Raw genomic sequence first — 26,456 nt, 5'->3', positions numbered from 1 at the left:
TTTTTAAAATTAGTTTTAGCCCCCGTTCACACTGGGGCGACCTGTGAGGCGACCTGGTCGCCTCACAAGTCGCCGCAGGTCGCCTCCCATAGGGAAGCTGCGGACCCGTTCTGATAGGTGCGACACAAGTCGCTCCGACTCAGAAAAAGGGTCCGGAGCTTCTTTGGGGCGACCAGGAGGCGACCGCCATAGACTTCAATGTTATGAAGTCCGTGGCGGCCGCTCCGAGGTCGCGGCGCGCTGCTCGCACCGCGACCTCGGAGGTCGCGGTGCGAAGTAGCGTCGCCCCAGTGTGAACGGGGGCTTAATGTCAGTGTGCTTAACCACTTCTGGACCAGAAGGATTTTCCCCCTTAATGACCAGGCCATTTTTTGCGATTCGGCACTGCGTTATTTTAACTGACAATTGTGCGGTCGTGCGACGCTGTACCCAAATAAAATTGATTTCCTTTTTTTCCCACAAATAGAGCTTTCTTTTGGTGGTATTTGATCACCTGTGCGATTTTTATTTTTTTGCACTATAAACAAAAAAAGAGCGACAATTCTGAAAAAAAAAAAAAAACAATTTTTCACTTTCTGCTATATAACATTCCCAATAAAAAAATAAAAATAAAAAATAAAAAATTTTCATCATTTTAGGCCAATTTGTATTCTGCTACATATTTTTGGTAAAAAAAAAAAATCCCAATAAGTGTATATTGATTGGTTTGCACAAAAATTATTGTGTCTACAAACTAAAGGGAAAGATTTATGTCATTTTTATTTATTTATTAATGTTTTTACTAGTAATGGCGGCGATCTGCGATTTTTAGCAGGACTGCGACATTGCGGCGGACAGATCGGACCCCTAACTGACATTTTTGACACTTTTCGGGGGACCAGGGACATTACTACAGTAATCAGTGCTATAAATATGCACTGTCACTGTAATAATGACACTGGCATGGATGGGGTTAACACCAGGGGCAACCAAAGGTTAAATGTATGCCTAGTTGGTGTTTTCTAACTGTTGGGGGGCTGGGCTTGTGAAATCAATACAGAGACCTGTGTTCTTAAATAGGAGGATCACAGGAGCTCTCTAATGATTGCTGAGAAAACATCGGTCTGCTGTGGTTACAACAGCAGATCGCCGTTCTCTCTCCACAGAGAGCGATCGCGGGTGACCGGCGGCAATTGCGGCCGCCGGCCCCGTGAATCAGCTTCCCCACTGGCAAATAAGCATGCATACGTGCCTCTGGCAGCACATGAGCACCCCCAGGATCGCTTCTGTGAACCGCTATACATGTACGGTGATTCGCAGGAACCTGCCGCCATATATAGGCGGCAGCTGGTCGGCAAGTTAAGGGAGGGTAAAAAAAAAAATGTGCACTCTTGTTTCTGGGCTGTACTACGGGTACAAACAACAACTAACATACATATATGTGGAATTGCAACCGGGCCCCATGCAGTGCGGCTCCCCTGTACACCTGGATAGGAGGGGTGGCGGGGACAGCGACCGGGCCCTGGCATTCCACCACCGTGGGGAGGACCCAAGATGGCAGGAAGGGGGCCCACTGCAGAACTTGTGAAAGGGTACAGCTTCGGGACCATTATAAAGGGCCCCACAACGAGAGTAAAGGGCCCCAGGATCAGTAGGAGGAGCCCCAGGCTTGAAGGGAAGGGCCCCAGCCAGGGGTCCGGGGGGCCCTGAAGGTTCTAGTTATGCCTCTTCCAGGTGGCAGTGGAGGTTTGAAGGGACATGGTTCCCCAACAGTTGTGAACTGGCCATGATGGGGTACGGCTATAAATGAATACTTACATTAAAGCCGGTGATGTTCTCCCACTTGTAGGGTGCGGTCCATCTTATGGTGCTGTCCTCCATGGTGGGAAACTTCACTATGTCAAACTGACCGGGAACTGGAGAGACAACAAAGCCAAGATTCAGATATAACTACAAACATGGTGCCCATTCTACTAATAAAGCAGGGGTTAGGATCTACCTAGACAACATGGAGAGAAGCAACGATACCTGGGGGGGGGGGGGGGGGGGGGGAGGCGTAATACCAGACGGCGCCCTTAAAAAAAAAATATCAATCTCCCAATAAAAAGACGTATATGTAGTGTTCTGTCCCCCCTCAATGCAGTGTCCTCTACCCCCTTTCACATCACATCACCCCAACCCCCCCCCCCCAAACTGCAGTGTCCTCTGCCCCCCACAGTAGTGTCCTGTACCCCCCAATGCAGTGTCCTCTGCCCCCCACAGAAGTGTCCTGTACCCCCCAATGCAGTGTCCTCTGCCCCCTTTCATATCACATCACCCCCAACTGCAGTGTCTTTTGCCCCCCTCCCCCACAGTAGTGTCCTGTACCCCCCCAATGCAGTGTCCTCTGCACCCTTTTACATCACATCACCCCAACCCCCCCAACTGCAGTTTCTTCTGACCCCACAGTAGTGTTCTATACCCCCCCAATTCAGTGTCCTCTGCCCCCTTTCACATCATATCACTATAACCCCCCCCCAACTGCAGTGTCTTCTGCCTCCCACAGTAGTGTCCTGTACCCCCCCAATGCAGTGTCCTCTGCTCCCTATCACATCACATTGCCCCAACCCCTCCCCCCCAACTGCAGTGTCCTCTCCCCCCCATAGTAGTAGTGTCCTGTACCCCCCACAGTAGTGTCCCCTGCCCCCTATAGCAGTGTTCTCTGCCACCCTCCCCCCACAAAGTGTCCTCACCCCCCCCCCCCCCACACACACACAAAATGTCCTCTGCCCCCTGCCTCACTATAAACCAAAGCAGTATCCTGAAACTGAAATCCCTCTCCCCACTGTAGTGTCCGCTGCCCCCTCCCCCCACAGTAGTGTTCTGTACCCCCCAATGCAGTGTCTTTTGCCCCTTTCACATCACTCCCCACTGTAGTGTCCCCTGCCCCCCATATCGAGTTTTCTGCCACCCCCCCTGTAGTGTCCCACCAAAACCGCATCCTCTTCCCCTCTTCACATCACCCCCCACTGTAGTGCCCTGTACCCCCCAAAAACAGTGATCTCTGTCCCCCTTCACATCACCTCTCCACGTTAGTGTCCTCTGCCCCTCCCCATAGCAGTGTCATCTGCCCCCCACCCCACAAAGTGTCCTCAGCCCCCCCACAAAATGTCCTCTGCCTCCTCATAACCCAAAGCAGTATTCTGAAATCCCTCTCCCCACTGTAGTGTCCTCTGCCTCCCATAGCAGTGTTCTCTGCCACCCTTTCCCCACAGTAATGCCCCCCCCCCAAAAAAAACAGTATCCTTTGCCCCCTTCATATCACAACTGTAGTGTCCTGTATCCTCCAAAACAGTATCCTCTGCCCCCTTCACATCACCCCCCCCCCATTAGTGTCCTAGGAACTAGGAACACCTAGCAACCAATCACTGCACAGCTCCCGCCCACGCCCTCCATTCAACACTAAGCTGCCTCCCGCTCTCCAGTGAACAAGAGTGGTGGATGCTGGGGGGGGGGGGAGGCAGAGCCGTGGTCACGATTGCTCCCTGCAGTCGACCAGTCCATCACGATTGTCGGCTTGCCGACCCCCAAAATAGAGAAATATTTGAGGGAACTTTCATTTCGAATTTGGATTTGTGCTGTAGAAGAGGGAATCAGAGATGATCAATTCTGCTTGGGTTGATCACACCGAGCACAGAGTTGTAAGTTATCCAGGATTAGAATATTAAAAGAAAATTCCTTCTCTCTAATTGAAAATCCCTTTAAAAATTTTTAATAACATTACAAAAAAATCATTTATTTTATAAAAAATTATCTTTAACTCTTTCATGGCTTGAGGTCATTAGAGCTTTTTTTTTTTTTTTTTTTTTCACAATTAAAAGCTTTTTATCCACAACAGGATTTAATAAGTGACTTCATTCATTTATTGTCCTCCAGAGATTTGCACCATGGAAACATTTGTTTCATTTCGGTTAAGTATATCATTTTGTTTTGTTATAATGTGTCTGTAGCACAATTCCCAGCCGTTTTACTGGATATGGGTCCCCCTGGGTCACCGGGTGCAACAAAAGTACCTCTGTGCGTGTTTCTCCAATTGTGAGCACTGAGAAAATGACCAGTCCAGTATCTTTGGGTTTTTAGGTTTATTTTGTAACTTGGATGGGAGAAGGGATGAGTGGGATACTCCTTTGGCTCAACTATGCACAATTTGCTAGGGACACTTGAAAAATGCCGATTGGCGCTGATTTGACGCTGGCTGGATGCCGGTCAACGCCTTTGACCTTCTGGAGTGGTCCCCTCTCCTAGGCAGACTCCTGGGCAGTTTCAAGTACTCACGACACGGTTTTTCCCCAATACTTCTGCCCAGCAGCTCCACTTGGTCCACAGCACCCTGGATCCCTCCTCTGCAGCCCAGCTCAACCTCCGTCCTCTAGGCCGACCGCCCAGGACACCTTCTCTAGTTCTGACAGGAGGAGAGACAGCCGTCACCCTCCTCCTGGGACTCTGCTTCCCGCCAAAGACGCCCTGTCACATGCTCCTCTTAGACTTATAACTCATCCCAGGGTGCATTGCAGCAAACTCCGCCCACTGAGACAGCTATAAGCCCTGGTGTGCTATTGGCTAGGTTTCCTCCACTGTCCAATAAGAGCCCTCATCGGAAACAGTGGGGAGACTCCCCAGACTCAACAGGTCACACCTGGAAACATGTGACAGCCTAACTAAATGATCAGGCTCCCCTGATAAGCAGACAGGGCCATTTATATGCTTTTTCCTAGCACCTACCTAGGAGGGTGCTACAGGTATGTTGGATTAATTCATTTTCAGAATTTGTTTCATATATTCAGATTTGTTTTGTATAGTCGTGGTTCCGAATCAATTCATATGTTTTGTAAGTTCTGTTATTCTTTTGTTATTTCGGAAAGTTGCGTATATCCCTGCTAAGCCCACCCACAAAAAGAAATGGAATATGCTGATTGGACGATATGAAATGGGGTCGGCACATCCGAAAAGAACGAATAGAACAAAATTAATTTTGGATTCATAGTTACATAGTTAGTCAGGTTGAAAAAAGACCCAAGTCCATCTAGTTCAACCAATAAAAGAGAAAAAAATATATACAATCCCATATACACAATCCTATACCCACAGTTGATCCAGAGGAAGGCAAAAAAAAGCAGCAAAGCATGATCCAATTTGCTCCAGCAGGGGAAAAATTAATTCCTGATCCTCCAGGAGTAGGGATGGGCTCTATGATCAATTTGAACGTAAGTTCGACTCGAACATCAGCTATTCGTGTGTTCGCTGAACAAAGGAACAAAAGGGGCGCTCGACAGGAAGTTCGCCCGCCACTGTTGCAGTACATTGATTGCAGATGATTGGCCAAAGCATGCACCTGACCTGTATGCTTTGGCCAATCACAGCACAATGTCCTGTCAGAGCCATGATTGGCTAAAGGCAGGGTGCGTTTAGCCAATCATGGCTCATTGGCACGTCCACGCCCCACACTATATAAGGCTACTGCTGACATGGCAGCCATGTGTAGTGTGTGATAATAGAGGTTAGGGAGGTAGTTAGTGGATAGTGTGTGATAACAGAGGTTAGGCAGATAGTTAGTGGACAGTGTGTTGAGCTAGTTTAGTGTAGTCAGTGTAGTGTACAGGTTATACCCCACTTTTAAAATGTATAGATATGTTGTAGTCCTGGGTCCCCTCTCAGGGCTCCCCAAGTTTTGTGTCCCTTTCACTTATAGTTCATGAGGAGTGCCATGCCAAGCTGACCAATATTTCCCATAGACACCAATGTTAAAGACGGGGAGCAGTGCATTGCCAAGCTGACCAATATTTCCCATAGATGCCAATGTTAAAGACGGGGAGCAGTGCATTGCCAAGCTGACCAATATTTCCCATAGATGCCAATGTTAAAGACAGGGTGCAGTGCATTGCCAAGCTGACCAATATTTCCCATAGATGCCAATGTTAAAGACGGGGAGCAGTGCATTGCCAAGCTGACCAATATTTCCCATAGATGCCATTGTTATAGACACGGAGCAGTGCTATGCCAAGCTGACCAATATTTCCCATAGACACCAATGTTAAAGACGAGGAGTTGTGCCTTGCCAAGCTGACCAATATTTCCCATAGATGCCAATGTTAAATTTAGGGAGCAGTACCATGCCAAGCTGACCAATATTTCACATAGATGCCAGTGAACATGTGAAAGCTGAAAATTGGTCTGGGCAGGAAGGGGGTTAAAGTGTCCTGTATTTAAGTTGTTAATGGGAACCCAATGACAGAATGTAAAAATAAAGCAGCATGGGGTCCCCCCCCCAAATCTATACCAGGCCCTTTGAGTCTGGTATAGATTTTAGGGGAAACTCCACGCCAAAATGTAAAAAAAAGCGGCATGTGGTCCCCCCAAAATTCATACGAGGCCTATTGTGTCTGGTACAGATTTTAAGAGGAACTCCATGCCAAAATTAAAAAAAAAAACGGCTTGGGGTCCCCCTCAAAATCCATACCAGACCCTGATCCGAGCATGCAGCCTGGCAGGCCAGGAAAGGGGGGGGGAGAGGGTGCCTCCTGAACCATACCAGGCCACTTGCCCTCAACATGGGGAGGGTGCTTGGGGGTGCCTCCCAAAACACCTTGCTCCCATGTTAATGGGGACATTCCCAACAACCCTGGGCTGTGGTTGTGGGGGTCTGCGGGTGGAGGGGGCTTATAGGAATCTGGAAGCCCCCTTTAACAAGGGGGCCCCAAGATGTATGGATAGCACTATTTTTTCTATATTTTTACACAGGGGGCAAGTTGAAGCTGAGAATTAATTTTATTCTTCTGACCTCAATAAGAGTTGTCACCTTCAACCTACTAGATTACTACTTCAGATTTCACAATCCAGCTGTCTATGTCCAGGGCAGCTTTGAACCTTATTGATGGTTGTATATCACCATACAAGAATTCTCGTGTAAAACATAAATAAATAACCATAAATTCTGTTGTGTTACTGAAAAATCAACACCAAGGAAATTTGTATAAGTACCGAAAATCCTCTCACCTGGTTGCCCAGTCCTGATGAGTCTTGGCACCATCTTGGATTGTGTCCGATTATTGTGCAGGGTGATGGCGATAGTATAATCGGAGGACGGCTGTAGATCGGTGAATGTACCATTACCTTTGGTGTCCAAGGTTTTACATAATCCATAGTGAACGTCGCACAACTCTACCTCCAACCTCCACTGATGGGGACATTCAGAAGGAGTGCAGGACATCCAGACAGTGATAGAGGAAGAGGTAGCACTCTCCATCACTGTCATACCTGACAACAATAAAAAGCTAAAGTCACCTGGGTGTTGGTACCATATCTGTCTATGGGAAGGTACAGTCATTGCATGCTTTTTACGTTTTAAATATATATTTTTTTTTTTTCCAAACAGTGAGTTTATTGAAAACTTAGTGCAGTACAAATAAAATAGCATGGTAAAAAAAAAAACTGATCAAGTACAACAATACAGGCAGTTTACAGTAAATAAAGATTGGGAAAGGCAACAGCCAAAAAGCAGGTATACAAAGTACAACCGGTTAGTGCTAGCCAGTATAGGTCGGTAGTGGTGCATAGAAACAAAGACATAAACGATGAAAGACGGGCATTTTCCAGAACAAGCTTATACATTAGTGTCCGGGAAACTCACACACCTGTCCCAAATTTTATCGAACTTGGCGGGACACCCTCTGTGTTTATAGAGCAATTTATGAAAGGGAATATTGGTATTCACCTCACGTATCCACTTAGTCAAGGTTGGGGGATCACTGCGCATCCAAGTCCAAGCTATCAGTTTCCTGGCCACAAACAGCGTCTCCTGCAAGAATATGGACATAAACTTATTCATATCCCCGTCTGGGTAAATACCCAGGAGACACTGCTTGGGGTCCAGTTGCAGCGGAGACCCCATCTTGTCATGTAGAAAGGCTACCACCTGTTGCCAGTAGCCCCGGAGCTGTGAACAACTCCAGAGCAAGTGGAAAAAGGTGCCTCCAGCCGCCTGGCACATTGGACAGACAGGATCCCGATCAGGTTGGTATTTGGACATCCGAAGGGGTGTGAGGTAGGCCTGATGTATAATAAACGTCTGGGTAAGTCTATCAGACAATTTCTGGGACACCTTCTGACAGGTCTCTAGTGCCTCCCCCCACTCCTCATCCTCAATAGGTCCCACATCCCGGGTCCAGCGAGTCTTAAGCCCATAAGCTATCGCAGTGGAGGAGGGCTTGTGGAGTTCGGCATAGAAAAGGGAGATCAAGTGGGCAGGCTCCTGGCACCTGATCAACTCCAAGAGCAACACAGATTCCAGGTTCGGCGGAGCTGATGAAAACTGGGTGCGCAACACGTGGGTCAGTTGTAAATATCTATAGTGCATATGGGCTGGGAGGGAAAACTGCGTTTTAAATATTTTTACACATGGGATATAAATGTTTTATTTTGGTCAGGACCTGTCTAGAGTCACCTGCTCACTTCATCTATAATGCTTCATAATTACAATTTTTGGGAAGTCACCCAAACTGAATTGAGACGGAGATAGGCTCTAGGTGTCGGAGCCCATCACCCAAGAGAAAAGTGGGGAAAAGGAAGGGGAGAGTATCCCAGAAGGGGAGAAAAGGTAGAAACAAGGAGAGAAAAAAAAGGAAAAAGGAAGTGAGTAGAGGGCTGGTGGGATTTTTAAATTGGTACCTTGCCCCTTAATGTAAATAGACACATAGCTATCAGTTAAAATCTATCAAAATGTATTTATACAAAAAGGAGATTAAAAACAACATTCATATGATATAAAGAATATTCAAATAAGCACAGAAAACATCATGAAAGACTCAGTATTCAGTGTATCCGATATTGTAAACCGGATATTAACCCGACATGTTTCGTGGTTTTAACAGACCGCTTCTTCAGGGGTATGTATTGTATTATAATGATATTGTCTTGATTTTCCTAGTACTGTAATAATGCCTTGGTGCAGGAATTGGTATAGATGGTATATGATTTGGGATTATTCTTTTGTTATACACTCGAGTTAATATGGCATCGCCGACAGTAATTACTGTCTCAGCTTAGCAGGGGAACCTCCAAAGAGGGGCCGTTTGCAGTACTGCCTATAGTCATCAATCTCATAATCATGGTAATCAAAATATATGGAATAAAGATAGAACCAGGGTACTCCGCCAACTGAAACCCACACTATTAGGGATCCACTGGTAGTGAAATCGTATTTTGTATCCTCGTAACGAGCGCTCCTGCATTTATAATGCTTCATAAATGTATTGGTGTATTTAGCCAATGAGAAAGAAGCGTTTGGGTATTGGAGTGTATAAATACATAAGAATATCTCTTTGATCTGTGCCCCTGATGACGTCACCAATGATGGAACTAATTGGGGGAACAAGGAGATGGTGCATGTGGGAGGTGCTGCCTAGAGCTGCCTGGAGGGGGCGCACAGTGTGTCTCTGTGAGGGGTGAGAGTTTGTAATGCACCAGCCATTGTTAGATGTGTTCTTGCCGTCACCAGATGAACCTGATTGTTTTTTAGCAACTCATGTGAGTATAATGTTTCTTTATAATAAAGCTGTTAGATGTCATGGAGAGCATTATGGTTTCCTTTTATTTTTTTCTCTTTGCTCTCCATGACATCTAACAGCTTTAGGATGTCTAGAAGTCTAGATGGAAAACTTGAGCTTCACATAATGATGCCAATCCGGACGTCTAGAAGTCTAGATTCAAAACTTCAGCTTTACATAATGATGCCAATCAGGACGTCTAGAAGTCTAGATCGAAAACTCTATCTTCACATAATGATGCCAATCAGGACTTCTAGAAGTCTAGATTGAAAACTTGAGCTTTACATAATGATGCCAATCAGGATGTCTAGAAGTCTAGATCGAAAACTCTATCTTCACATAATGATGCCAATCAGGACGTCTAGAAATCTAGATTGAAAACTTGAGCTTTACATAATGATGCCAATCAGGACGTCTAGAAGTCTAGATTGAAAACTTCAGCTTTACATAATGATGCCAATCAGGACGTCTAGAAGTCTAGATTGAACACTTGGGCTTTACATAATGATGCCAATCAGGACGTCTAGAAGTCTAGATCGAAAACTCTATCTTCACATAATGATGCCAATCAGGACGTCTAGAAATCTAGATTGAAAACTTGAGCTTTACATAATGATGCCAATCAGGACGTCTAGAAGTCTAGATTGAAAACTTCAGCTTTACATAATGATGCCAATCAGGACGTCTAGAAGTCTAGATTGAACACTTGGGCTTTACATAATGATGCCAATCAGGACGTCTAGAAGTCTAGATTGAAAACTTCAGCTTTACATAATGATGCCAATCAGGACGTCTAGAAGTCTAGATCGAAAACTCTATCTTCACATAATGATGCCAATCAGGATGTCTAGAAGTCTAGATTGAAAACTTGAGCTTCACATAATAAAGGCCAATCAGGATGTCTAGAAGTCTAGATCGAAAACTTGAGCTTCACATAATGATGCCAATCAGGATGTCTAGAAGTCTAGATCGAAAACTTGAGCTTCACATAATGATGCCAATCAGGATATCTAGAAGTCTAGATTGAAAACTTGGGCTTTACATAATGATGCCAATCAGGATGCCTAGAAGTCTAGATGGAAAACTTGAGCTTCACATAATGATGCCAATCAGGACGTCTAGAAGTCTAGATTGAAAACTTGAGCTTTACATAATGATGCCAATCAGGACGTCTAGAAGTCTAGATTGAAAACTTGAGCTTTACATAATGATGCCAATCAGGATGTCTAGAAGTCTAGATCGAAAACTCTATCTTCACATAATGATGCCAATCAGGATGTCTAGAAGTCTAGATCGAAAACTCTATCTTCACATAATGATGCCAATCAGGACGTCTAGAAGTCTAGATTGAAAACTTGAGCTTTACATAATGATGCCAATTCCAGCTACCCAGAAGTTAAGATGAGAGAACCCTTCTAGAATCAGGAAGGCGGTCTGTTTGCATCCAGCCTCCCCTTGGAGGAAAGCAGGTTGTGTCCTCTCTGTATAAGTGAAGCCAAAACATATTTGTCATCTGCCTGCCCAGCATGGATCAGCGGACAGTTCCCCTGCTGAGCAGAAGGATCTGCTGGTGGCAGTCTATCTCAATAGGACCCACTGCCAGAGCTCCACTGCACACCACAGACCAGGACCACGTTGGAAAATTAAACGCCAGGTCCTGATGGTAACAACCAATATGGGTTTGGTGGCGAAGGGGGATAAAAATTTTGCTCTTGGTGCTTGATGAAATTTTGCCGGGAGCACCTTGCAGGTCCATAGTTTAACCTTTTTTTAAATGCAAAGGAAACCTTGAAAAAATATTCCAGTCCCCAAAAATTACTTAATCTCCAGCTCACTGTACATTATTATGATTGTTAAGTGGGGGGGGTCCCTTATATTTGTGGTCAGTGGGAATAATCCCTGTGGGTGGGCAAGACCCACTGTGGGCTGGTTGATTGTTATGGATCCAAACTGCTCCTATCTATAATAATAATCCCCATCTTACAAATACAGTAGGTAAAAGGTCATTGGTTTCAGTGGCAAAAATTGCTCCTTGCCCAAGGAACCTCTGGAGGAACCCTAGGCTTCCATGGAACCCTGGTTGAGGCAGTGAATAATGTTATGGAGGTAATGGCACAGTTGGTGCTTTGTTGCACTCACCTATACAGCTAACAGCAGGTATCCATTCCTGGGAGGTCAGGGGGTGGACACACCTTGTTGTGTCATAGGATGGATAATGTCTAGATTTACAGTCCACTCTCACCTCCTCTTCCTCATCGTAGGACATCTTGTATGGGTAAGGATTGAGCATATTTTCTATAACTGGCCTTTTACACCGTGCTGTGAAATAAGATGATGAAACCACATTAGTAGAGCAGAGGAGTAAATAGAAACCTTGGGGGCCCCAGTGCAAGAAACCATGAAGGGCAGGGGCCCCCACCCACTCTACCTCTTCCCTGTCTCCTCCTGACCCCATTCCAGGCTGAAGCTTGGCTCCAGGTACTCTCTACTCCCCTGCCGAATCCGAGTTCCCAACCTGGCCAGCAGGAAGCAGTTGGGGTTTGCTGGGACAGCTTGGTCAGGGCCTGGGGGAGGAGAGTCTCCAGAGGGGCATGGAACCGGCCTCTGCTCAGACACAGGACACAGTTTACACCATCCATGTTGGGGGAGGCCTGCGCTCTGTCCTTGTCTTCATCCTGCACTCAGTAGGTCAGCATCGGGGACTTTTTACTTTTCTTCACCAGGATTCCTTTAGGCATGTTTGTGGCAGAAGCGCTGCAGCCTTTTTAAAGTGCATCAGAGTGGCCCGGGGGGCAATTGCCCCCCTGCCCCAATTCTTCCCTGATGAAGGGCCCCCCTGGCTTCTGACCGGGGCCCTCTACTCCCATTGTGGGACCCTTTATTACAGTCTCACAGCAGGCCACCTTCTGCAGAGACAAGGGGGGTGCCGCAGCTGCAGGAGAGGTGCAAGGGCCACATGAAATGGCCTGGGTCCGTGGGCCACATTTGGCCCACGGGCCTTGTGTTTGACACCTGTGGTCTAGGGGTTTGCATCTTCCCCATCTTTGTTCTTATATTTTTTAGGACCCCTGTTGGGGGGCTTTGGTGAAATATCAGGGGTCTAAATAGACTCCTGATCTCTCACTTTTGAGACAGAAAAAGAGACTGAGGACATTTATCAGTTCCTTTCTCTGTAGCCTCATCTGCACATAATGAATAAACAGGAATATCTCTGCACATAAGCTTCCTGTTTATTCATAAACTGAAGCATAGTAAACACAGTTTACTATGCCTCAGCTATAAATGAATATTTAAAAAAAAAAAAACAGAGTCGGTGATCGGTAGTGAACACTGACTCTGTTCAATAAAACAAAGACGGGACCCGTTCCCGCTCTCCATCCTGAGTTCCCCCAGAGAAGCATCGGGAGGTGGGAGAGGGAAACCTGCGGGCGGAATCAGGGGGGCCAGGGAAGCACAGAGGGGCCGGGGGCAGCAGGACAGGGATAAGGAGGTGGTGGGAGCAGCATGTGGAGGAACCAATGCCCCCCCCCCATTTCCTTCCTGCGCCCGTTAAATGTCTGTGGGAGGGAGAGGAGGAGAAGTGGGTATCCTACTGCATGGAGGGACTGGCTTCTCCACATGCCGCCACCCCCCTATCCAGGCATACAGATAGAGGAGGGAGCAGAGTCCTCCCGCAGTGCAGAGTATTTCAGGAGAGGATAGTTATAGAGGAAGGAGCAGAGTCCTCCAGCAGTGCAGAGCATTTCAGGAAAAGGAGAGTTATAGAGGAAGGGGCAGAGTCCTCCAGCAGAGCAGAGTATTTCAGGAGAGGAGAATTATAGAGGAAGGAGCAGAGTCCTCCAGCAGTGCAGAGTATTTCAGTTGAGGGGAGTTATAGAGGAAGTAGCAGAGTCCTCCAGCAGTGCAGAGTATTTCAGGAGAGGAGAGTTATAGAGGAAGGAACAGAGTCCTCCAGCAGAGCAGAGTATTTCAGGAGAGGAGAGTTATAGAGGATGGAGCAGAGTCCTCCAGCAGTGCAGAGTATTTCAGGAGAGGAGAGTTATAGAGGATGGAGCAGAGTCCTCCAGCAGTGCAGAGTATTTCAGGAGAGGAGAGCTATGAATATGCTGGGAGGAGCGGTACTTATACAAAGTTGTTGAGTTCTTCTACTCACCTTTACAGGACACAGTGGGAGGAGTCCACTCTTGGGGGGTGTTGGGGTTGTCACATCTCATTGTGTCGGATGTCGGAATATATCCTGGCTTACACATTATACTCAGCACTTCTTTCTTATTATAATATTCCTTGCCTGGAAGAAGTCTGCCCACGTTTTTGATGGTTGGTTTTTTACATTGTGCTGCAGAGAAAGGTGATGAGACATGGTCACTGGCCCATTGTATGACATGGTCAACATTGAAGCATAACTACGTTCTTCAGAACATTCTTGGCTCAGAAGGTATCTGTTATGCTGATAAATTATACAAATAAATATAATGTACTAATAATGGAGGCCAAATGATTCTGAGGGTCAGACCACGGCCACCACTTGTGTAGCACTGCCCCCCGCAGGGACTGCTGGATACTGCGGGCTCCCCTGGTTACCAGCACACGGTTATAATTAGATGAAGGTCCTGGATCCCTTCTTGCTCCTGGTGGCTCTTCACAGAAATAAACAGGGGTGTTTTTTTTTTTTTTTTGTTGTTTTTTGGTAATTGGGATAGGAGAAGGGAATAGTGGGATACTCCAAGAGAACTATTCACATAGATGAGGACTTCTATCTTCAGGACTTCTTTAGTACTCAGGAACAGCCAGGCTGTTAATCCACACTGCCACAAGTGTAGATGGGGTGAAGTCTCTTGCTCTCTTTACTCTCTGACAAGACAACTTGGTGAACAATATCTTATCTTTTGAATACTCTCTCTCTCTAGCATCCTCTTCCCACTGACACCCGTCCACTGACTATCCTAGGAGCAGGGGTGGCCCCCCTCAGGTCAGGCCCACTGACACAAGTTTCTGTACTCACTGTACTGCAGAGACAGATCCTCCAGTGTCTCCCCTCCCAGTCAGCTTCCCTGGACCTCTGGGTTCAACTCCTCTCTGCTACTCTTCTGGCCCTCAGGACCACCCCCTGAGGCCGCATGGCACCTCTACAGAGGAGGAGGCAGCCGTCCCCTTCCTCCGGGACTCCACTATCCAATGAAAGCACAGATGTTTTGGAACTACATTTCCCATGATCCTCATGCACTCTGCAGTGTAATTGAGCATCATGGAAAATGTAGTTCCAAAACATCTGGGGTGCCAAGGTTCACCATCACTACTCTAGGGTGTCTTCTTTCGGAAAATATAAAATTGTTTGGGGGGGTTTTATGCAACCTTCAATAATCAAATTCAGAGTTTTAATTTCCCTCAAAATTTCTGAAAAAATTGGGAACTTCTAAGAGCTATCCTAGACCTGATCTTCTGCCAAAACAAAATTGCTCCTCTTTAGTTTAATTATTGTACTGTTTGAAAAAAGAGATGGCAAAAAACAGAAAATTTTAAAAGAAAAATACATACAAAAAAAAGCAAAAAAAAAGCACATTTATATTTCAAGCAAATTTCGCCTTAAATTTGAACATTTCTGCTTAAAGTGGTAGTATCCCGCTTTTTTTGACTTTTACCTACAGGTAAACCTGTAGGTACAATTAATATCTCCTAAACCGGCACGGTTTAGGAGATATTTGCAGTGCATGCAACCGCTCACAAGACCGGCACATGCGCTCTGAAGGTCCGGCGGACCTTCAGCTTCCCTTGCCGGGACCTTGCCGGAAAATCACTCCCGCACGCATGCGCGGGGGTGACGTCATCGCGGCTCCGGCCAATCACAGCGCCGGAGCCGCCGAACCTGGAAGAGACGCCGAGGGATCATGGCAGCGCCCGAAGCGATGTCCGGGGGTCCGTGTCGGGGCTTCGTTCTAAGGTAAGTAATACATAATGAGCTAGTATGCGATGTATACTAGCTCATTATGCCTTTGTCTTGCAGGTTTTTTATTTTTTTGTGTTTTTGGGTATACAACCGCTTTAAGGCCCCGTTCACGCTTGCGAATGGGGTTGTGTGTGTCCACCCTAGTGGGGGTTTCCAGTGATTGGCTGCAGGGGGCAGTCCTAATGAAATAAATGGGAGGCTGAAAGCTCCCCCAGCTAAGCGTGGCCACCTACATGGAATCGCTCGTCACAAGTAAGAATGGAGCCTTAGCGAGATTTCACAATGGAATTTGTTCTCCAGCCACTGACAGGTGTAACCCAGATTTTGGTTGCTATACTCACCTGTACAGGTTCTAATGTTCGTCCACTCTTTGCTGGTTTGTGGTTTCATACACGTCATTGTGAAAGATTCCGGATCATATCCCGGCTTGCACCATACTTCCACCCCATCGTATTTTTCATAATACTCCTGGTCTTCCGAGAGCCGTTCCATGTTTTCAATAATCGGCCTTTTACATTGAGCTGTGGAATGAGATGATTGAAGAACATCATTATCATATTTATACACGTTGTGCATGGTAATGTGAAAGTCTTTGAAGAAGTCCTAGTTTTGGATAAGTTTTGAGGGCTTCGAGTCCATATCAGGTCATTTTACTGCTGCGGAGATCTACCCTTTCCATTTGTTCTGGAGACCACCAAGGTAGTAAAGGGAAAATCCAAAAGGTTACGATTGCCAGTGGAATTGTACTAGAAGGGAAACCTTCCAGTGGGGTCACATGTTTTAGTGACAAAGGTCGACGGTGGGATTTAATGCTAAACATTCCACATGTTGCCCCAGGTTAGATTAATGTCCACTCTCCACAGTAGGGGCAGACTGGCAACCTTCGGCCCAGGGGGCAAGTACAAACCAGAGGCCCATGGTGCAGCGACTCAGCCTCCCACTCTTCCTCTTCCCATCCTCCTCCTGGCCCCCATTCCAAGCTGAAGCCCTGCTCCAGATACTCTCTACTTACCCACTGAATCCGGATTCCCAACCTGGCCAGCAGGGGACGGTTGGGGGGAACTGGAACAGCTTGGTTGGGGCTGGCCGGGGGAGAAAAGTCTCCAGTGGGGCATGGAACCAGCCTCTGCTCAGACACAAGTTACACCACCCATGCAGGTGGGGGGGGAGCCTCTGTCCTTGTCTTTAGCCCACACCAAGTAGGTCAGCGGCAGGGACTTTTTACTTCTCTTCACCAGGAATCCTTTTGGCATGTCTTTGGCAGAAGCAGTGCAGCCTTTTTACGGGGCATCAGAGTGGCCCAGGGGGCAATTGCCCCCCTGCCCCCTGGCCCAGTCCTCCCCTGCTCCACAGTCACATCCCATGTGTTGACTCGGCTCAGCTCCACCATAGTAATCACTTATACCAGCACCAGGAACACCCCACACCAAGATGCTTATTACAATAGCTAGAAAGAGCAAGTTCTATACAGCCATGTTTGGCACTTTGTCTTTCTTTGGAAAAAAAAGGCTAATTCCAGTGGGAAATGTGTCAGTACAGAACTCGTTCCTGCTGGCTGTTTTAATATATATCCAATTGCAGACTTTGGGTGTGCTAGACATGCCCCAAAAGTCATCATTGTACACAGGACGTGTCTCATATGTCCAGTGTTAGGATATAGGTAAAAAAACCTCTAATCAATGGAAACAGCAAAGAATATAATAACAACATATGACATTAGATCACATTGAACAGAACATATAACCCATCACACAGCCCCCCAACAAAAAGGGGAACTTGGGGGTACTGCCCCAATAGCCATCAGCCAAGACAGTCGAATAGCCAATAACTCAGGGGACAGGACTCCCTACGCGTTTCGCCTTGTGGCTTCTTCAGGGAATGTTTACATAAGGGCTTCAAATGGGTTACAACAAACATAAGAAGAAACATCGTCAACTGGTTTCAGACATATATATTAATCATACTGACAAGTCTCTGATATAGGGATATAATGCACAAAAACGTAAGTAAGTAGATAATATTGCATTCAGTTATAGGAAGATCGATGGGGCTCACAACGAGCAAATGGAGAGGACACTTGCAGCCAAGATGTGTGACCGGGGCGAGGCATCATAGCTGCATTGCCGAGTACACAGAGAAGCAGAGGCATAACTAGAACCTTCAGGTCCCCGTTGCAAGAAACCATAAAGGGCCCCCCTGGATCCCTGGCCGGGGTCCTTCCCTTCAAGCCTGGGGCTCTTCCCACTGATCCTGGGGCCCATTACTCTCGTTGCGGGGCCCTTTATTACTGTCCTGTAGCAGGACCCTTTCACAAGTTCTGCAGTGGGCTCCCTTCCTGCCATCTTGGGGCCTCCCCACGGTGGTGGAATGCCAGGGCTCGGTCGCAAGTGTGACCTTTGCAATCCTGGAAGTTCACCCACTGGTGTCAGTAGTTTTTATTTTTTGGTATTTTAATTGTATTATTTTTTATCATTTTATTTTATTTTTTTACAATGTGACTGACTATGCCTCTGTCCATTCAGAAAAGGAAGGAGCTGGTAAATTACATATTTACCGACCCCTTCCTGGTTCTCTATTGTGATACATTCCCTGCAGCAGCTGGCAGGAGAGGGAAGGGAGCACAGTGGGGGGCAGCACAGTAGAGGGGGGCCAGGGGAGCACACAGGGGTCCAGAGACAGCAGAACACAAGTGAACTGGATAGGAGGAGCGGTGGCAGCATACAGAGGAACCAATCTCCTCCATTTTCCTTCTGCAGGTATTGGAGGAGAAAGGAGGACAGTGATTTCTCTATATACTGCCCCCGCCGCCCCTCCTATCCAGGTGTACAGGGGAGCCGCACAGGCCCCCCCTGGAGCATGGGGCCCGGTTGCAATTGCAACCCCTGTAGTTACGCCCCTGCAGAGAAGTTGAAAGACAAGGAAAATTCGGATGGATTTATTCCAACAACCCACTTTATTCTGTATAAACATTAAAACCAAATGACAGATGGAACAATTATAGTGGGGGACAAGCAGGTAGACACATTATACGCGACGGTCAGCGCCTAATCATTACCCCAGAAAAGGTCCAGGCAGCAGGAGCTGTAAAAAAAAAAAACAGTTTGGCAACAACATTGCTCAGCTGCGAAAGATACAATGAAACACTGTTTTATTTTGTATCTTTCTATTTATTCATCTACAGATGAAAGGGATGAACTTTGATTTGCAGCTGAAGTCAGTTAAGACTCCGTTCACACTTGTGCGACTCTTATGCAACTTTAGACATCAAGTACTTCCCCCATGTTTTCCAATGATAACCATTTATATACACTATATTGTCAAAAGTATTGGGACACCTGCCTCTACACACACATGAACTTTAATGGCATCCCAGTCTTAGTCCGTAGGGTTCAATATTGAGTTGGCCCTCCCTTTGCAGCTATAACAACTTCAACTCTTCTGGGAAGGCTGTCCACAAGGTTTAGGAGTGTGTCTATGGGAATGTTTGACCATTCTTCCAGAAGCACAATTGTGAGGTCATGCTAATTCATCCCAAAGGTGTTCTGTTGGGTTGAGGTCAGAACTCTGTGCAGGCCAGTCACGTTCCTCCACCCCAAACTTTATGTCTTTATGGACCTTGCTTTTTGAACTGGTGCGCAGTCATGTTGGAACAGGAAGGGGCCATCGCCAAACTGTTCCCACAAAGTTGGGAGCATGAAATTGTTCAAAATGTCTTGGTATGCCGATGCCTTAAGAGTTCCCTTCACTGGAACTAAGGGGCCAAGATCAACCCCTGCACCATAATACCCCACTCCATCAAATGATTTGGACCAGCGCACAAAGCAAGGTCCATAAAGACACGGATGAGTGAGTTTGGGGTGGAGGAACTTGACTGGCCTGCACAGAGTCCTCACCTCAACCCGATAGAACACCTACTGTATATAGCAACAATTTATGCAGTGTTACATACTTTTAAACTCTGTATGCTGAGCTGTCCCTCTCTACCAAGTAAAACTCTTCCCCAGTGAAAACTCTTCCCTCCCCAAAAAATAAACACTAACCTCTTCACCCCTTATCCACAGCCCACCTCTGCACTCCTCATTCATAGCTCACCTTTGCACCCCTCTTCCACTCACCTATTCCCATCCAAAGCTCATCTCTTCCCCGTCCAAAGCTCCCCTCTGCACTCCTCATCCACAGCTCACCTCTGCACCTCTCATTCATAGCTCACCTTTGCACCCCTCATCCACAGCTCACCTCTGCACCTCTCATTCATAGCTCACCTTTGCACCCCTCATCCACAGTTCACCTCTGCAAGCCTCATTCAAAGCTCACCTCTGCACCCCTAATCCACAGTTCATCTCTGCTCACCACTGTCCACAACTCACCTCTTCCCCATCCAAAGCTCATCTCTGTACTCCACTGTTCACAACTCACCTCTTCCCATCCAAAGCTCATATCTGCACTCCACTGTCCACAACTCACCTCTTCCCCATCCAAAGATCTTTTCTGCACTCCACTGTCCACAACTCACCTCTTCCCCATCCAAAGCTCACCTCTGCACTCCACTGTCCACAACTAACCTTTTCCCCATCCAAAGCTCACCTCTGCACTCCACTGTTCACAACTCACCTCTTCCCATCCAAAGCTCATCTCTTCCCCATCCAAAGCTCCCCTCTGCACCCTCGTCCAAAGCTCAACTCTGCACCCCTCATCCACAGCTCACCTCTGCACCCCTCATCCACAGCTCACCTCTGCACCCCTCATCCACAGCTCATGTATGCAACCCTCATTTACAGCTCAACTCTGCACCCCTTATCGACAGCTCACCTCTGCACCCCTCATCCACAGCTCACCTGTGCAACCCTCACCCACAGCTCACTGCTGCACCCCTCATCCACAGCTCACCCTTGAACCCCTCATCCAAAGTTCACCTCTGCACCCTTCATCCACAGTTCGCCCTTGCACCCCTCATCCACAGTTCATCTCTGCACCCCTCATCCACAACTCCCCTCTGCACCCCTCATCCACAGCTCACCTGTGCAACCCTCATCCAAAGGTCACTATGGCCAATGGCTATATGTGGGCAACAGTATTAACCAAATATGGCGGTGATGTCACCACTACCCCTTTCACTTAGAGCGGTCATCAGCAATATAAGAGCTGTAATTTACCATGTGGTCATCGTTGTGTTCGGGACATTGAGTTTTTTCTTTTGGTGACATCATTCATCGTCCTAGATGAGGATCTACATCACTGGATGGCGTGACTCATGACAACATAGTTACAAAGTTTGTGAGGTTGAAAAAAGACATCAGTCCATCCAGTTCAACCTATTCTGTGTGTGTGTTTTCTGTTAACAGTACATTGTATACCCCTGTATGTTGTGGTCTTTAAGGTGCCCATCCAATAGTTTTTTGAAACTATCGATGCTCCCTGCTGATACCACTGCTTGTGGAAGAGAATTCCACATCCTTACTGCTCTGACAGCGAAGAACCCCTTACGTATTATAGTTACATAGTTACCATGGTTGGAAGTCCCCAGAACGTAAGCAAAGGATTGGAGATAGGGGGTGATATTATTGGCTAAATATAGGCACATGGCCATATTTGGGCAATGATGTCACCAATACCCCGCCCCTTCCCTTATTTTGCTAATGACAGCTCCGGTAGCTGTCATTCAACAAGTGGTCCTCATCACGTTCAGGTCATCAGGGTTTTCTTTTTTCATTGTCATTGACAAGGATCTAGAACGCTGGATGACATGATTTATGATAGCTAGAATAATTTTGGGGGATTTTTTTATTCTGTCTTGTCTGTGTGTCCTTATTTACTGTTATTTTATTTTGTTGTGAATGAGTAGAAGTGCACTGGTAAGCCCCGACCACAAGCACGTGGGTGGGTGCAGCAGAGTGAATGCACTGATAACGGTTGCAATTAAGAAACTTGTATTGAAGGAATGGCTCAAAGATACAACAGCCCAGTAGGAAGGCTCCTGGCTGGGAACACTCACAGTTCTGTGCAAAATGTAGAGCTGAGCAGGTTCTGATGCACAGACAGCATCTGTCTCCAAGGGCGGAATGTGGCCTGGCCAGTCTGAGTTCAATAGGGAAGGATTCCTAGCATGTCCCTACTCGTTTGGAACCTTTCCTTACCGCTATTCACTTTCTCTGACATATGGGTAGCCTTTCCCTACCCTATTTATTTGTGAAAAGCACGCCAAGTATGGGAGCCAGGGTCTTAAATAGACTCTGCCTGATCCAAGATGGCCACCTGTCAGATGGAGTGGCAGCTTCCAACCAGCTTCTTCACCCTCTGCAGTGCCGCTGTAGTTGAGTGCTACCTGCATTGGAGAAAAGAGACTGCACCTGCCTACAAGCACATGACAAAAAAAAGTGCACATGTTGTTGTGTTGTAGTACTCACCTATACAGGTAACAGTGGATGGCATCCACTCCCGGGGGTCTCCGGGGCTGTAACACATCATTGTGTCTGATGACGGGTAATATCCGGATTTACAGTGTACTGTGATACCTTCATATGTATCATAAAACTCCTTGTCTTCAGAGAACCTCTCCACGTGTTCTATGGTCGGCTTCTTACACTGAGCTGTAAAATAAGACAAAAGAGATATTATAATGTATGTAGAGTGAAGATTACTGGAGATTACTGTTCCAGAGTCCCCTCTGCTGAGGGAATGGCAATCCAAAGTCTACTGTGGAACTAGGGGCATGCAGCTGTGCATGCTCCTAAAGCCGGGATCACGCTGTCACTGACAGTGCTTGGTTAACCCTAACGCTCAGGAATTAGGCTGTTGGGTTCTCAATCATGGTTGATCACATGGGTTTGTATATATATATATATATATATATATATATATATAATATATATATATATATATATATATAAAGATAATGGCCAAGACATGACCATCACCTAAGGCACTAGCAAAAAAAGACAGCCTGACCCAATGACTAATGGGGAGGGGTTATATCTGGGATAGGACTTCCTGTTAATTTTTGCCAGTGTCCCACCTGAAGGTGGCAGCATAACCCTGGAGATCAGATGGGTTTGTTTGTTTATATAGCAGCATAACCCTTTCATTATTAATTAATTTCACACTGAGAATCGGGAACTAGGCTGTTGGGTTCTCAATCACGGTGACCAGATGGGTTTGTTTATATATATATATATATATATATTACATAAATTATTTCACAGAAGTAAGTACACCCCTCACATTCTTGTAAATATGTTATTCTATCTTTTCATGTGACAACACTGAAGAAATGACACTTTGCTACAATGTAAAGTAGTGAGTGTAGTAGGGATCGACCAATTGTCAGGAAAGCCGATATATCGGTATCGGCCCCGGAACTGGCCAATATTGCCGATATTTTTGTGACGTCATTCTTAGGCCGCCTCCCTCGCCTTGGACAGCCTCGTCTGGAGTCAGGACTAGTCTCGCGGGAGTGTATCACAGCCATACACCCACCCACAGCAGCCCGGTGCCAGCCAGCCACCAACATCCACAGGCCCTGTACCAGCCAGCCAGCCACAGGCCCTGTACCAGCCAGCCACCCACGGGCCCTGTACCAGCCAGCCAGCCACAGGCCCTGTACCAGCCAGCCAGCCACAGGCACTGTACCAGCAAGCCAGCCAGCAACCCACAGGCTCTGTACCAGCCAGCCAAAAGCACTGTACCAGCCAGCCAGCCACCCACAGGCCCTGTACCAGCCAGCCAAAAGCACTGTACTAGCCAGCCAGCCACCCACAGGCCCTGTACCAGCCAGCCACCCACAGGCACTGTACCAGCCAGCCACCCACAGGCCCTGTACCAGCCAGCCACCCACAGGCACTGTACCAGCAAGCCAGCCACAGGCACTGTACCAGCAAGCCAGCCAGCAACCCACAGGCTCTGTACCAGCCAGCCAAAAGCACTGTACCAGCCAGCCACCCACAGGCCCTGTACCAGCAAGCCAGCCACAGGCACTGTACCAGCAAGCCAGCCAGCCACCCACAGGCTCTGTACCAGCCAGCCAAAAGCACTGTACCAGCCAGCCAGCCAGCAACCCACAGGCTCTGTACCAGCCAGCCAAAAGCACTGTACCAGCCAGCCACCCACAGGCCCTGTACCAGCAAGCCAGCCACAGGCACTGTACCAGCAAGCCAGCCAGCCACCCACAGGCTCTGTACCAGCCAGCCAAAAGCACTGTACCAGCCAGCCAGCCACCCACAGACCCTGTGCAAGCCACTCAGCCATTAAACAAAAATTAACATGTTCAAAACTTTAAATGTACAAAATATCGGCCCATATAAGGCCGATACCGATACGTTGTGACCAAAATATCGGTATCGGCCCTGAAAAAAACATATTGGTCTATCCCTAGAGTGTACAGCTTGTATTGAAACTCCACGAGGTGAGATCTCACATGGAGTCCCAGACCGAGGGAGAGTGACAGTTATTTTGTGTTTCTTCTATTTGTGAATAATCGCACCAACTTATATGTGTCTGTACTTTTACTTGGACACAATGATAGCCGCACTGAGATCCTGTGTGTGTCCTCCTCTGGTAATTGGTGGGATGAGAGGTGGATGGTGGTTGGTCCTCCCTCTGTACTGTCACTATATACTCTTCTATTCTCTCTGTGTGTTCTGTGATTGGTTTGTGTTCTTCTCTAAAACAAAGTCCCCTCCTGTATGTTGGGTGTGGTCTGTGGTGCGGCATCTTTTCATTTCTTCTTGCTGTCATTGGATGGATTTGGATTCTTAGTGACTATTGCGTCTCCTCCACCTATTTTTCTGCCATTATTGTGTCCACCACCTTTCCCACCAACTGATGATTCCATCTGACGGATCTCTACTCTACCTTTCTTACTGGCTTCTTCAGCTTCCCCGTCCTCCTCGTAGTGTCGGTGAAAAGGACCTTTTCTCCTCCGAAATGGACGGCGCCCTGTGTAGGAAGAGTCACAGAGTAATTACTATTATTATTGGTAATATCTCAAAATTTATTTTTTTCCTTCTTTGAAACTTTTGTCCACTACTCCACCTACAGGAGTATCTCATAAATTTAGAAATATCTTTAAAAAGTTACTTTATTTCAGTAATTAAATTCAAAAAGTGAAATATATTAGTAAATATATGTATTATATATATATATATATATATTTATTTTTATATATATATATATATATATATATATATATATATATATATATTATATATATTTGGATGCGTTACACACAGAGTGATATATTTCAGGCATTTCTTTGCTTTAATTTTGATGATTATGGCTTACAGTGAGTGACACCCCAAAATTCAGTATCTCAGAAAATTTGAATATTACATAAGACCAATAAAAAAAAAAAAAAGGATTTTTAATAGAGAAATGTTGTCTTAGTGAAAAGTCGGTCCATGTACAGTATAGGATGCACTCAATACTTGGTCGGTGCTCCTTTTCCATGAATTACTGCATCAATGCGGCGTGGCATGGAGGCGATCAGACTGTGGCACTGCTGAGGTGTTATGGAAGCCCAGGTTGCTTTGATAGCGGCCTTCAGCTCAGCTTAAAAAAGTAATTAAATTCAAAAAGTGAATAAAATCCTTTTCATTGTTGGGTCTGGTGTCTCTCATCTTCCTCTTGACAATCCCCCACAGATTCTCTATGGGGTTTAGGTCAGGAGAGATTGCTGGCCAATCAAGCACAGTGATCCCATGATCATGTGACCAGGTATTGGTAGTTTTGGAAGTGTGGACATTTCCGGCAGTAAGCGGGGGAAATGACCGGGAAGTGGCGGGGTTGGAGGGGGGGTTCACCTCTCCTGCTGCCCATAAAAGTGATCTAGTTGCGAATCCACCGCTGGGACCACTTTTATCAGATTCCGAATCGTCTGCTGTGTAAAAAAATACCAGGGTTATGGTAGCTAATTTCTGCCATAACCCCAGTATTTAATGTCAAATTACTGATGTAAATACACAGTGGGTGGTCCAGAAGTGGCTAGAGGAGAGACGTGGGGACTTATAGACCCCCGATCTCTCCATAAAGAGGATCTGTCCTGCCCTATTCCTATTACAAGGGGTGTGTACATTACATTGTAATAGAAATAAAAGCAATAAAAAAAAATGCATTTAAACGGAAAATGTAAAAATAAAAAAAAAAACAAAAAAATGTAAATTGTACTCACAGAAGCAAACACATGCATAGGTCACGCCCACATATGTAAACGGCATTCAAACCACACATGTGAGGTATTGCCGCGAACGTCAGAGCGAGAGCAATAATTCTATCACTGGACCTCCTGTGCAACTCTAAACTGGTAACCTGTAAAAGGGCATTTAAAGCGTCGCCTATGGAGAATTTTAAGCCCCGTAGTTTCCCGCCATTCCACTGGGAGATTTAATTTTGAAGTGTGAATTGTTAGGTATCTATTTACTTGGTGTAACATCATCTTTCACATTATAAAAAAAAAACAACTTTACTGCTGATTTTTTTTTATTCATAATTGTGGTTTTTTTTTGCCCCCAAAAAATTGCGTTTTGAAAACCGCTGCGCAGATACCACGTGACATAAAAAATTGCAACACCCACCATTTTATTCTCTAGGGTCTCTGCTTAAAAAAAAAAAAAACATATTTATGATGTTTGAAGGTTCTAAGTCATTTTCTAGCAAAAATAAAAGTAGATTTTTATATGTAGGAGTGAAGTGTCAGGATAGGTCTGGGAAGGAGGTGGTAAAGGGACCACAACCCAGATGGACCAGCTGTCCAGGACACATTCCCGGGAGTTAAAGCTGCCTTTTTTTTTTTTTTTTTTTTACTACACAAAGTATGAGATAAACAAGAAAACATCTTAAATAAAGAATTAGGAGCTCAACCTATAACAATAATAACTATCATCTTACCTCGAGTAGTTTCAGAGGTTTCGTCGGCCCCCAGTCCATGGAGGAGACAGATGGTGATCAGTAGATAGGACCAT

General features: G+C 46.3%; 1 protein-coding gene across 1 annotated transcript in view; it reads right to left on the bottom strand.

The window, feature by feature from the left end:
- Positions 1 to 26,456, bottom strand: part of LOC309545962 (uncharacterized protein) — a 42,031-nt gene that overhangs the window by 15,502 nt on the left and 73 nt on the right. The window contains exons 1-8 of the mRNA XM_082245418.1: positions 26,383 to 26,456; positions 24,352 to 24,435; positions 21,909 to 22,091; positions 15,846 to 16,025; positions 13,714 to 13,896; positions 11,700 to 11,879; positions 7,012 to 7,272; positions 1,798 to 1,895 (exon numbers count right to left, since the gene is read on the bottom strand). The exon at positions 26,383 to 26,456 is cut by the window's right edge and continues 73 nt beyond it. Of these exons, the coding sequence (XP_082101544.1) occupies positions 1,798 to 1,895; positions 7,012 to 7,272; positions 11,700 to 11,879; positions 13,714 to 13,896; positions 15,846 to 16,025; positions 21,909 to 22,091; positions 24,352 to 24,435; positions 26,383 to 26,456 (1,243 nt within the window). The remainder of the gene's footprint in view (positions 1 to 1,797; positions 1,896 to 7,011; positions 7,273 to 11,699; positions 11,880 to 13,713; positions 13,897 to 15,845; positions 16,026 to 21,908; positions 22,092 to 24,351; positions 24,436 to 26,382) is intronic.

This window comes from Pelophylax lessonae, assembly GCF_965119305.1.
Source record: "Pelophylax lessonae genome assembly, chromosome: 1".
In the NCBI taxonomy this organism is placed as follows: Eukaryota; Metazoa; Chordata; class Amphibia; order Anura; family Ranidae; genus Pelophylax; species Pelophylax lessonae.
The sequence above is the reverse complement of the archived record's forward strand: the minus strand, read 5'-3'. Positions and strand labels throughout refer to the sequence as shown.